The sequence below is a fragment of the Rana temporaria genome, chromosome 11 (genome assembly GCF_905171775.1).
Source record: "Rana temporaria chromosome 11, aRanTem1.1, whole genome shotgun sequence".
NCBI lineage: Eukaryota > Metazoa > Chordata > Amphibia > Anura > Ranidae > Rana > Rana temporaria.
This window is the reverse complement of record NC_053499.1, coordinates 5,111,716-5,124,792: the sequence shown is the minus strand read 5'-3', so window position 1 is coordinate 5,124,792 and position 13,077 is coordinate 5,111,716. Positions and strand designations below refer to the sequence as shown.

General features: G+C 49.3%; 1 protein-coding gene across 2 annotated transcripts in view; it reads left to right on the top strand.

The window, feature by feature from the left end:
* Nucleotides 1–12,601, top strand: part of HTATIP2 (HIV-1 Tat interactive protein 2) — a 31,248-nt gene extending 18,647 nt beyond the window's left edge. The window contains exons 4-7 of one of the 2 annotated variants that reach the window (XR_005744149.1): nt 7,118–7,255; nt 8,793–8,854; nt 10,710–11,723; nt 12,365–12,601. Coding sequence is in view for 1 of the 2 variants with exons in the window: in XM_040327907.1 (XP_040183841.1) it covers nt 7,118–7,255; nt 8,793–8,854; nt 10,710–10,932 (423 nt within the window). In the remaining variant the exon portion in view is untranslated. Of the gene's footprint in view, nt 1–7,117; nt 7,256–8,792; nt 8,855–10,709; nt 11,832–12,364 lie in introns of those variants that run through there. The other variant, XM_040327907.1, reaches the window with a different exon arrangement.
* Nucleotides 12,602–13,077: the final 476 nt, after the last annotated feature.

The window sequence follows — 13,077 nt, the reverse complement described above, 5'->3', positions numbered from 1 at the left end:
TGGCCCTTTTTTTTTTTACCACGCTTTTTGGTGTGTAACTCCGGCTCAGCGCTCACCTCTGGTTAAAAAAAAAAAAATAACGATGATCAAAAGCTCCCAATTGCAGTGCCCCCCGAGAGCCCTGTGCCCCCCGAGAGCCCTGTGCCCCCCGAGAGCCCCGTGCCCCCCTAGAGCCCTCTGCCCCCACAGTGCCCCCCGAGAGCCCTCTGCCCCCACAGTGCCCCCCGAGAGCCCTCTGCCCCTGAGAGCCCTCTGCCCCCTGTGTCATGCGATCAGAAAAGCGACGATGTGAACTGTGGCTCAGCGCTCACCTCTGGTTTTAAAAAATAATAATAATAACGATGATCAAAATCTCCCAATCGCAGTGCCCCTCAACCCCCCACAGTGCCCCCTGAGAATTCTGTGCCCCCTGAGAGCCCTGTATCCCCACAATTGCTATCCAACCTCCCCCAGCGCCCCCCCAGCCTCCTGTAATTCCTTCCATAGTGCCCCCGCAATCCTCTGAATTACTAAAAATGGTGTGTGAAGCTATAGTTTTTTTTTTTTTGGAACGAATAGAAAGATTCAGCAAACTGATTCTAAAAACAATGTACAATTATCCGGCCAATGACCATGTTCCATGCAATCGGTTCGCTTTGCCTATTGCACAGGACACAATCCTTGGCAAGATAAACTATCCATTGTTTTTAGCCTTTTGTTTTGGCTGCAAATAAAGAAACGGGATGTTGTGCGCCCTCCCCCCGCATCTTATTTTCTTCTAATTGTTTTAATCGTTTCACACTCCCTCCAAAGGGGCTCCCTCCAAAGGGGCTCCCTCCAAAGGGGCTCCCTCCAAAGGGGCTCCCTCCAAAGGGCTCCATCCAAAGGGCTCCATCCAAAGGGCTCCATCCAAAGGGCTCCATCCAAAGGGCTCCATCCAAAGGGCTCCATCCAAAACCGAGGAAAATGCAAGGCACTAGGAGCTTGAATGAGAGGCATTTGGGCATCTTTTAGGTGGACAGGGAGGACTTCCAACGGTGGGATACTAGTCACTAAGGTTCAACGTGCAGGTTGGGGGTGAGAGGTGACACAGCAAGCTGCAGAGCAACTTTGGTTACACACCATACAGGATAAACAGGCTTTGTGTACACACTATACATGCCGGGGGAGGGGGGGGGAGTTTTTTTTTTTTATATAATTTTTTTTATTTTTATATTTTGTTATAACATTTTGCAAACAGGTAATCTTTCTCCTTTATTGATGTACGCTGATGAGGCTGCACTGATGTGCACCGATAAGGCGGCACTGATGGGTGGCACTGGAGGGCATTGATAGGTGGAACTGATGGGCACTGAGAAGTGGCACTAATAGGTGGCACTGATAGCTGGCAGTGATGGGCACTGATGGCTGGCAATAATGGGCACACTGATTGGCACTGGTAAGTTGCACTGCTAGGTGGCACTGATGAGGCACTGTTTGGCACCACTGATAAGCATTGATAGGTGGCACTGGTGGGCACTGAGAAGTGGCACTAATAGGTGGCATTGATAGGTGGCACTGATGGGTGGCAGTGATGGGCACACTGGCACTGTTAAGTTGCACTGCTAGGTGGCACTAATTGGCACCACTGGTGGGCATTGATAGGTGGCACTTGTGGGCATTCATACATTGTAGGCCTTCAACCAGAGGAGATCGTATTCTAGGCCTTCAACCAGAGGAGATCGTATTCTAGGCCTACAACCAGAGGAGATCGTATTCTAGGCCTACAACCAGAGGAGATCGTATTCTAGGCCTACAACCATAGGAGATCGTATTCTAGGCCTTCAACCAGAGGAGATCGTATTCTAGGCCTACAACCAGAGGAGATCGTATTCTAGGCCTACAACCAGAGGAGATCGTATTCTAGGCCTACAACCAGAGGAGATCGTATTCTAGGCCTACAACCATAGGAGATCGTATTCTAGGCCTACAACCAGAGGAGATCGTATTCTAGGCCTACAACCAGAGGAGAGCGTATTCTAGGCCTACAACCATAGGAGATCGTATTCTAGGCCTACAACCATAGGAGATCGTATTCTAGGCCTACAACCAGAGGAGATCGTATTCTAGGCCTACAACCAGAGGAGATCGTATTCTAGGCCTACAACCAGAGGAGATCGTATTCTAGGCCTACAACCAGAGGAGATCGTATTCTAGGCCTACAACCAGAGGAGATCGTATTCTAGGCCTACAACCAGAGGAGATCGTATTCTAGGCCTACAACCAGAGGAGATCGTATTCTAGGCCTACAACCAGAGGAGATCGTATTCTAGGCCTACAACCAGAGGAGATCGTATTCTAGGCCTACAACCAGAGGAGATCGTATTCTAGGCCTACAACCAGAGGAGATCGTATTCTAGGCCTACAACCAGAGGAGAGCGTATTCTAGGCCTACAACCAGAGGAGATCGTATTCTGGACCTTTATCCACAGGAGAGCATATTCTAGACCAGTGGTCTCCAAACTGTGGCCTGCGGGCCAGATGCAGCCCTTTGCTTCCCTTTATTCCGCCCTTGGGGCACTATTCCTCATACTATTTCTCCTACTGACACCAACAATCTAGGCCTACAACCATAGGAGATCGTAATCTAGGCCTACAACCATAGGAGATCGTAATCTAGGCCTACAACCATAGGAGATCGTAATCTAGGCCTACAACCATAGGAGATCGTAATCTAGTCCTACAACCAGAGGAGATTGTAATCTAGTCCTACAACCATAGGAGATCGTAATCTAGGCCTACAACCATAGGAGATCGTAATCTAGTCCTACAACCAGAGGAGATCGTAATCTAGTCCTACAACCTGAGGAGATTGTAATCTAGTCCTACAACCAGAGGAGATTGTAATCTAGTCCTACAACCTGAGGAGATTGTAATCTAGTCCTACAACCTGAGGAGATTGTAATCTAGTCCTACAACCAGAGGAGATTGTAATCTAGTCCTACAACCAGAGGAGATTGTAATCTAGTCCTACAACCTGAGGAGATTGTAATCTAGTCCTACAACCTGAGGAGATTGTAATCTAGGCCTACAACCTGAGGAGATTGTAATCTAGGCCTACAACCTGAGGAGATCGTAATCTAGGCCTACAACCTGAGGAGATCGTAATCTAGGCCTACAACCTGAGGAGATCGTAATCTAGGCCTACAACCTGAGGAGATCGTAATCTAGGCCTACAACCTGAGGAGATCGTAATCTAGGCCTACAACCTGAGGAGATCGTAATCTAGGCCTACAACCTGAGGAGATCGTAATCTAGGCCTACAACCTGAGGAGATCGTAATCTAGGCCTACAACCTGAGGAGATCGTAATCTAGGCCTACAACCTGAGGAGATCGTAATCTAGGCCTACAACCTGAGGAGATCGTAATCTAGGCCTACAACCAGAGGAGATCCTATTCTAGAGCTACAACCGTAGGAGATCGTATTCTAGGCCTACAACCTGAGGAAATCGTATTCTAGAGCTACAAATGGAGGAGATCATATTCTACACTTGAGTTGAGTTAAGACCTGTTCTAGGCCTACAACTGGAGGGGATAATTTTCTCAGCTTACAACCAGAGGAGGTCAAATTCTAGGCCTTCAACCACAACCAGATTTCATATTCTAGACATACAGCCAGAGGAGATCCTATTTTAGACCTAGTACTGGCACTACACCACTGCTAAATGAGAGGCCAGCTGAGTCCTCCTAGGTTCTGGTCAGCTGCTCTGCCCCTGGTGGGAACAGATTCCTAAGTAGTGACACCGGGGTTCTTACTGAACTCTGGGGGTATAGATGATGGATTATTAACTGATCTTTTTAATGATCTTATTCTAATGGAAGAAGTTCCCAATGACTAGCAGACAGTTGTACCTATTGACAAGCAGGGCATTAACCACTTCCTGCCGGACGGACGTCCATGGGCGTCCTTGACTTTGAGCGGGGATATCTGAATGATGGGTGCAGCTACAGGCATCATTCAGATATCGTCTTTTAGACCTGGCGATTCTGTGGACCGTAAGAACGATCATAGCGGCTGTTCCGCCTCTTGATCGTTCTTACGGGCAGCGAGAGGTAGTTCCCCCCCCCCCCCCCCCACTCCGGTGCTTCTACTGACAGCCCCGGATGCTGATCATAGAGATTTCCGGCGGACCAGATGGTCGCCGGAGTCTCTATGATCGTTCGGAGGCCAGGCGCGATGTTATGACGTCACGCCCGGCCTTTGCATTAAAAAAAAACAGCGCCACCTTGGCTGGAAAGCCAGTTTTTTTTTTTTTTCAGGCTTTCCAGCCTAGAGGTGAGATGTGAGGTCTTATTGACCTCCCCCTCCCCCATATCTCACTGTAAAGAGGACCTGTCATGTCATATTCCTATTACAAAGGATGTTTACATTCCTTGTAAGAGGAATAAAAGTGATCAAAAAAAAGTTCCCCTGTCCCCACGTGCTCGCACCCAGAAGTGAACGCATACGTATGTGTCGCCCACGTATGGAAACGGTGTTCAGACCACACATGTGAGGTGTCGCCGCGAACGTTATAGTGAGAGCAATAATTCTAGCCCTAGACCTCCTCTTTAACTCAAAACATGTAACCAGTAAAAAAAAAATGTAAAGTGTCGCCCGTGAGGATTTTTAAGTACCGAAGTTTGGTGCCATTCAACGAGCGTGTGCAATTTTGAAGCGTGACAAGTTAGGTATCTATTTACTCGGCGTAACATCATCTTTCACATTATGCAAAAAAATTGGGCTAACTTTACTGTTTTTGTTTTTTTTTCTTAAAGCATGAAACTGTTTTTTTTTTTTTTTTTTTTTTTTAAACGCGTTTGATAAATTGCTGCGCAAATACCATAAAAAGTTTCAATTACCGCTATTGTATTCTCTAGGGTCTCTGCTTAAAAAAAAAACATATGTAATTTTATAGAAAAAAAAAAAAAAGTGATGATTTTTACATGTAGGAGCGACGTGTCAGAATTGGCCGGGGCCTAAAGTGCTTAAAAACACACAATGACCCAAAGCGGCAGCGTGGCTTTTCCCGATGTCACAGTAACCTGGTTGAATGTTTTGATAGAACACGTGTCCTGGAACAGGGCGGCGGCGCTGTGGACATAGCCTGAAGTAAATCTTGATTTCAACAAAAGGCTTTCATACAATTCCACATAATAATGTATACATAGAGATGGAGAGGAAAGGACTTAACCCTCGGGTGGTGGAGTGGAATACGTAGATGGCTAAAGGATGGATATCATCAGTGTGGATCTAAATGGGGTTTATACAGAAGAGAGAGCAATTTAGTCAAAGCGGTGAAACATTTCTAAATAGAAAGTAATGCATTTAGGGGAAAATAATTCTGTGCCCCGAGTATAATTATTATTATTTATTTTTTTTATTCTGACTCGGTTTGCGAGTGTTTGTCTCTCAAAACTAGCAGAATTCAAGTTAATGGGGTGTGCAATACCGCATTTGGCCAGAGGTGCGGGGGGCGCCGGAGCCGATGGGGCTGTTCGGAAATACTTAGTTCCCGGGCCTTTCCGAGGGTTTCAGAGGTCAGTCAAGCTGTCCCCGATCATTTCCGAGGCTATCTGCCCCCCCCCCCCCCCACCTCTGACCACATGCGGTATTGCATGCCATTAACTGCTTAAGGACCGCCTCCTGCACATATACGTCGGCAGAATGGCACGGCTGGGCACAAGCACGTACAGGTACGTCCTCTTTAAGTGCCCAGCCGTAGGTCGTGGGCGCGCGCCCGCGACCCGGTCCGAAGCTCTGTGACCGTGGGACCCGCGGACCCGGTCGCCGCTGGAGTCCCGCGATCGGTCCCTGGAGCTGAAGAACGGGGAGAGTCGTGTGTAAACACACCTTCCCCGTTCTTCACTGTGGCGCCGTCATCGATCGTGTGTTTCCTGATATAGGGAAACACAATCAATGATGTCACACGTCCAGCCCCGCCCCCCTACGGTTAGAAACACACATGAGGTCACACTTAACCCCTTCAGCGCCCCTTAGTGGTTAACTCCTAAACTGCAATTGTCATTTTCACAGTAAACAATGCATTTTTTGCTGTGAAAATGACATCGGTCCCAAAAATGTGTCAAAATTGTCCGAAGTGTCCGCCATAATGTCACAGTCACGAAAAAAAAATCGCTGATCGCCGCCATTAGTAGTAAAAAAATTTTTTTTTTTATAAAAATGCAATAAAACTATCCCTTATTTTGTAAACACTATAAATTTTGCGCAAACCAACCGATAAACGCTTATCGCGATTTTTTTTTTTTTACCAAAAATATGTAGAAGAATACGTATCGGCCTAAACTGAGGAAGAAAAACTTTTTTTTATATATTTTTGGGGGATATTTATTACAGCAAAAAGTAAAAAATATTGCATTTTTTTTTCAAAACTGTCGCTCTATTTTTGTTTATAGCGCAAAAAAAAAAAAAAAAAAACGCAGAGGTGATCAAACACCACCAAAAGAAAGCTCTATTTGTGGAGGAAAAAAAGGACGCCAATTTTGTTTGGGAGCCACGTCGCACGACCGTGCAATTGTCTGTTAAAGCGACGCAGTGCCGAATCGCAAAAACTGCCCGGGTCCTTTACCTGCCTAAAGGTCCGGGTCTTAAGTGGTTAATGGGGTGTGCAGTACCGCATTTGGCCAGAGGTGCGGGGGGCGCTGGAGCCGTTCGGGAATATTCAGTTCCCGGGCCTTTCTGAGGGTTTCAGAGGTCAGTCGAGCTGTCCCCGATCATTTCCGAGGGCTATCTGGCGCCCCCCCCACCTCTGGCCACATGCGGTATTGCATGCCATTAAAGTCAATGCGGAACAAATTATTTTTGTTTCCATTGACTTCTATGGGGAAACTCGCTTTGATATGCGAGTGCTTTGGATTACAAGCATTCTCCTGGAACGAATTATTCTCGTAATCCGAGGTTCCACTGTGTGTGTGTGTGTGTGTGTGTGTGTGTGTATATATCTATCTATCTATATATATATACATAATGGATGGATGGATAATGTATACAGTATCTCACAGAAGTAAGTACACCCCTCACATTTTTGTAACTATTTTGGCGGGTAACGCGGCAGAACGTTCCAGTAACGGGTTTCCTTTTTCTTTTTTCTCCTCCAGGCCGGCTTCATCCGGGTGGATCACGATTACGTGGTGAAGTCCGCGCAGCTGGCGAAGTCAGGGGGCTGCAAACACTTCAATCTGGAATCTTCGAAGGGAGCCAACAAAGGGAGCAGCTTCCTCTACCTCCGGGTGAAGGTCAGCTGACTGCCAATCGACCAATGCTGTTTCATTCGATTTTTAGAGAATCCTTAACCCCTCCCCCTCTGGCGATTATTTGTGGTAGAATTCTCGTACTGTCTCTAGGTGTACAGCCAGCGTCGCTTTATGTTGGGAGCGCCCTGAATTGCGTCCCCCCTAGCACTGTGACCGCACTGTTGGCAACAGCGAGTGGACAGGGTGGGGTCTTGATCATGTGGTTAGCCAATCACAGTGATCACATGATCACTGCTGGGAGAGCTGATCTGCTGAGTCACTGCTGGGAGGGGAGAGCTGATCTGCTGAGTCACTGCTGGGAGAGCTGATCTGCTGAGTCACTGCTGGGAGAGGAAGACCTGATCTGCTGAGTCACTGCTGGGCGAGGGAGAGCTGATCTGCTGAGTCACTGCTGGGAGAGGGAGAGCTGAGCTGCTGAGTCACAGCTGGCAGGGAGAGCTGAGCTGCTGAGTCACAGCTGGCAGGGAGAGCTGAGAGGGGAGAAAATTAGCTGCAGAATTTTTACTGGGAAGAGCAAGCTGCTGAATCACTGAGGGGAGAGCTGAGCTGCAGTCACTGATGGTAGGAGGGGTCTAAGCTGCTGAGACACTTTGGAGGAGAAGCAAGGGGGAGTCACTGCTGGGAGAGGGAAATTGAATTGCTCTGTTACTGCTGGGGGGGGGGGGAGGGTAGCTGATTTCTGGGCCAGTGCTGGGTTGAGGGAGCTGAGTGGCCGGATCATTACTTGGAGGGAGGAGCTGAGCTGCTGAGTCACTTTGGAGGAGAAGCATTGGGAAGTTGAGCTGCTGAGTCAGTTGGGAGGGAGAGCTGAGATGCAGCATTTCTAATGCTGCTTCCTCTACCTCCGGGTGAAGGTCAGCTGACTGCCAATCGACCAATGCTGTTTCATTCGATTTTTAGAGAATCCTTAACCCCTCCCCCTCTGGCGATTTATTTGTGGTAGAATTCTCGTACTGTCTACTGTACAGCCAGCGTCGCTTTATGTTGGAGCGCCCTGATTTGCGTCCCCCCTAGCGCTGTGACCGCACCGTTGGCAACAGCGAGTGGACAGGATGGGGTCTTGATCATGTGGTTAGCCAATCACAGTGATCACATGATTTGGGACCCGCCTATTGGCCCCCTGATGTTAAAATCCCCTCAAAGGGCCGGCTTCCACTGGCAGAGAAGGGGGTTAAAGAGGTTGTAGACCCCCCCCCGTGTTTTTCTGCATTAAGGTGGCGGTTATTGGAGGCATCTGGGACCTCTTGGACCCCTGATGCCTCCATTGCCTCCCCCCCTCCCCCCATTAGGATGAAGTATAGATTGTACTCGATTGGATGTTTTCCCGATGGCGTCCCCGGGGATCTGACAGAACTGAACACAGAAGAGCTCAGAGCACTTCTGGGGTTCATTGATCACAGCGGGGATCGGGAAAAAGACACGCCCCCCCCCCATCCTGTACAATGGATGTCCCGGAGCTCGAAGAGGGGATATTAATTATTAGAACTGGTATTTGTATAATTTATTTTCTTTTTATCAGGGAGAGGTTGAAGCTGAAGTAGAAGAAATGGGATTTGAACGATACACCATCTTCAGACCGGCGTGAGTATGAAAAGGGAGGAGCTGAGCTGCTGAGTCACAGCTGGGAGGGGAGAGCTGATCTGCCGAGTCACTGCTGGGAGAGGGAGAGCTGAGCTGCTGAGTCACAGCTGGGAGGGAGAACTGATCTGCTGAGTCACAGCTGGGAGAGGGAGAGCTGATCTGCTGAGTCACAGCTGGGAGAGGGAGAGCTGATCTGCTGAGTCACAGCTGGGAGAGGGAGAGCTGATCTGCTGAGTCACAGCTGGGAGAGGGAGAGCTGATCTGCTGAGTCACAGCTGGGAGAGGGAGAGCTGATCTGCTGAGTCACAGCTGGGAGAGGGAGAGCTGATCTGCTGAGTCACAGCTGGGAGAGGGAGAGCTGATCTGCTGAGTCACAGCTGGGAGAGGGAGAGCTGATCTGCTGAGTCACAGCTGGGAGAGGGAGAGCTGATCTGCTGAGTCACAGCTGGGAGAGGGAGAGCTGATCTGCTGAGTCACAGCTGGGAGAGGGAGAGCTGATCTGCTGAGTCACAGCTGGGAGAGGGAGAGCTGATCTGCTGAGTCACAGCTGGGAGAGGGAGAGCTGATCTGCTGAGTCACAGCTGGGAGAGGGAGAGCTGATCTGCTGAGTCACAGCTGGGAGAGGGAGAGCTGATCTGCTGAGTCACAGCTGGGAGAGGGAGAGCTGATCTGCTGAGTCACAGCTGGGAGAGGGAGAGCTGATCTGCTGAGTCACAGCTGGGAGAGGGAGAGCTGAGCTGCTGAGTCACAGCTGGGAGAGGGAGAGCTGAGCTGCTGAATCACAGCTGGGAGGGGGGAGCTGAGCTGGAGAATTTCTAATAGGGAGAGGGGTCTGCTGAGTCACAGCTGGGAGGGGAGAAAATTTGCTGCAGAATTTTTACTGGGAAGAGCAAGCTGCTGAATCACTACTGAAGGGAGAGCTGAGCTGCAGAGTCACTGATGGTAGGAGGGGTCTGAGCTGCTGAGACACTTTGGAGGAGAAGCAAGGGGTAGTCACTGCTGGGAGAGGGAAATTGAATTGCTCCGTTACTGCTGGGGGGGGGGGGTAGCTGAACTTCTGGGTCTGTGCTGGATTGAGAGAGCTGAGTGGCCGGATCATTACTTGGAGGGGGGAGCTGAGCTGCTGAGTCACTTTGGAGGAGAAGCATTGGGAAGTTGAGGAGGGAGAGCTGAGCTGCAGCATTTTTAATGGGGAGAGGGGTCTGCTGAGTCACTGCTGGGAGGGAGAGCTGAGCTGCTGAGTCACAGCTGGGAGGGGAGAAAATGAGCCGCAGAATTTTTACTGGGAAGAGCAAGCTGCTGAATCACTACTGAGGTGAGAGAGCTGAGCTGCTGAGTCACTGATGGAAGGAGGGAGTTGAGCTGCTGAGACACTTTGGAGGAGAAGCTAGGGGGAGTCACTACTGGGTGAGGGAAATTGAATTGCTCTGTCACTGCTGGGCCAGTGCTGGGTTGAGGGAGCTGAGTGTATGGATCATTACTTGGAGGGGGAGCTGAGCTGCTGAGTCACAGTTGGGAGAGAAAGCTGAACTGCAGAATTTCTGCTGGACGGAGGGGTCTGCTTAATCACTTCTGGGAAGGAGAACTGAGCTGCTGAGACATTTTGGATGCGAAGCAAGGGGAAGCTGAGCTGCTGAGTCACTGCTGGGAGGGGGGGAGGAGTTGAGCTGCAGCATTTCTACTGGAAAGAGGGAGCTACCAAATCACTGCTGGGAGGGGGAGCTGAGCTGCTGAGCGAGCTACTTGAGGGACTACAATGCTTCTGTTGTAAACTGTAATGTCCATAGCCTGGTCACAGGTTCACTTTACGGATGCAGCCTACCTTTAACCCAGCCGCCTCCTTCTCTTTGTACAGCGTGCTCCTCTGTGACCGGCAAGAGTCGCGCCCAGCTGAGTGGTTCGCGAGGAAGATGATGGTCCCCATCGCCTACTTGTTTCCTACCGCCCACTCTGTGCCCATCACCACCCTGGTGAAAGCCATGCTGAATAACGCCGTCATCCCGAGCGAGAAGAAGGCGGAGCTTCTGGAAAACAAAGCCATTCACAACCTGGGGAAACTGGGGGAGGAGCAGAGCTAGAGGTCACCACCGAGGGAGGGATTGTGGAGCGATCAACGGCCGCCACCCACACTGAGGCATTATGGGTACTTGAGTGTAATAACTATCGCTGCACCAAAGGGATTCTGAAGTTTGGCTGAGGGGTTATGGGTACAAGTCTAGTCAGGGTGACATTTTGGGATTATGGCCACACGTCGTGCTCTGGTGTGGACACCCTTTTATACAAGCTCCGCCCCCTTGTGGCATGCGCACGCGCTTATGTTGGTAAGCACCATTGATAAAACGTATTATTAGGCAGCTTGCTTCTTTTAAATTTCACTCGCCTAGGGACAAGGGAAAATATGTGGCCTCATGATTGAACTGTAGTGAGTCTTCTGACTCCTCTACATTACTTCTGCTTTTATTTGCCAAGTTTGGCCCACAGATGCCAAGGGGTGAAAAAATATTATTGTTTTTAAATGCTGTGGCTTTAGTGCTACCCAGTGCCGTGCCCAGACCACGTTGCAGGGATGGGCAGGGTGGGGCCCATCCTGTCAGTGGTGCTAAGGGATTTTTTTTTTAAAGGGGAAGCACACTCTAAAACAAGAAGCATTTATTATTTTTGCCCCCCTGACTTACCTAATCTCCCCCCCCCCCCTACACATGCCTACTTGCCTCCATCCAACATTGAGAGCCACAAGTCTTCACACCCCTGGCCAACCCCTACGCGTTACGTCCTCATAGACTTCTGTGGGACTGTATTCGATTGTCTTTGGCCTTGGGGCAGCCCCAGAGAAGTCTACAGGCAATCGCCTAAGGACAAAGGGAAAGAGGTGGCCTCATGATTGAACTGTAGTGAGTCTTCTCTACATTACTTTTACTTGCCAAGTTTTCCCTACGTGTTACGTCCTCATAGACTTCTATGGCACTGTACTTGGCTGTCTTTGGCCTTGGGACAGCCTCAGAAGTCTACAGGCACTCACCTAAGGACAAAGGGAAAGAGGTGGCCTCATGATTGAACTGTAGTGAGTCTTCTCTACATTACTTTTATTTGCCAAGTTTTCCCCTACGCGTTACGTCCTCATAGACTTCTATGGGACTGTATTTGGCTGCCTTGGGACAGCCCCAGAGGAGTCTACAGGCACTCACCTAAGGACAAAGGGAACGAGGTGGCCTCATGATTGAACTGTAGCGAGTCTTCTCTACATTACTTTTATATGCCAAGTTTCCCCTACGCGTTACGTCCTCATAGACGTCTATGGCACTGTATTGGCCTTGGAACAGCCCCAGAGAAGTCCCTTTGTCCTTGGGTGAATGCCTGTAGACTTCTCTGGGGCAGTCCCATAGATGTCTATGAGGACGTAACGCGTAGGGGAAACTTGGCCAATAAAAGTAATGTAGAGAAGACTCACTACAGTTCAATCGTGAGGCCACCTCTTTCTCTTTGTCCTTAGGTGAGTGCCTGTAGAAAGAGGTGGCCTCATGATTGAACTGTAGTGAGTCTTCTCTACATTACTTTTATTTGCCAAGTTTCCCCTACGCGTTACGTCCTCATAGACTTCTATGGCACTGTATTGGCCTTGGAACAGCCCCAGAAAAGTCTACAGGCACTCGCCTAAGGGCAAAGGGAAAGAGGTGGCCTCATGATTGAACTGTAGTGAGTCTTCTCTACATTACTTTTATTTGCCAAGTTTTCCTTACGCGTTACGTCCTCATAGACTCCTATGGGACTGTCTTTGGCTGTCTTTGGCTTTGGGACAGCCCCAGAGAAGTCCCTTTGTCCATAGGCGAGTGCCTGTAGACTTCTCTGGGGCTGTCCCAAGGCCAAAGACAGCCAAATACAGTCCCATAGAAGTCTATGAGGACGTAACGTGTAGGGGAAACTTGGCAAATAAAAGTAATGTAGAGAAGACTCACTACAGTTCAATCATGAGGACACCTATTTCCCTTTGTCCTTAGGTGAGTGCCTGTAGAAAGAGGTGGCCTCATGATTGAACTGTAGTGAGTCTTCTCTACATTACTTGTATCTGCCAAGTTTCCCCTACGCGTTACGTCCTCATAGACTTCTATGGCACTGTATTTGTCTGTCTTTGGCCTTGGGACAGCCCCAGAGAAGTCTACAGGCCCTCACCTAAGGGCAAAGGGAACGAGGTGGCCTCATGATTGAACTGTAGTGAGTCTTCTCTA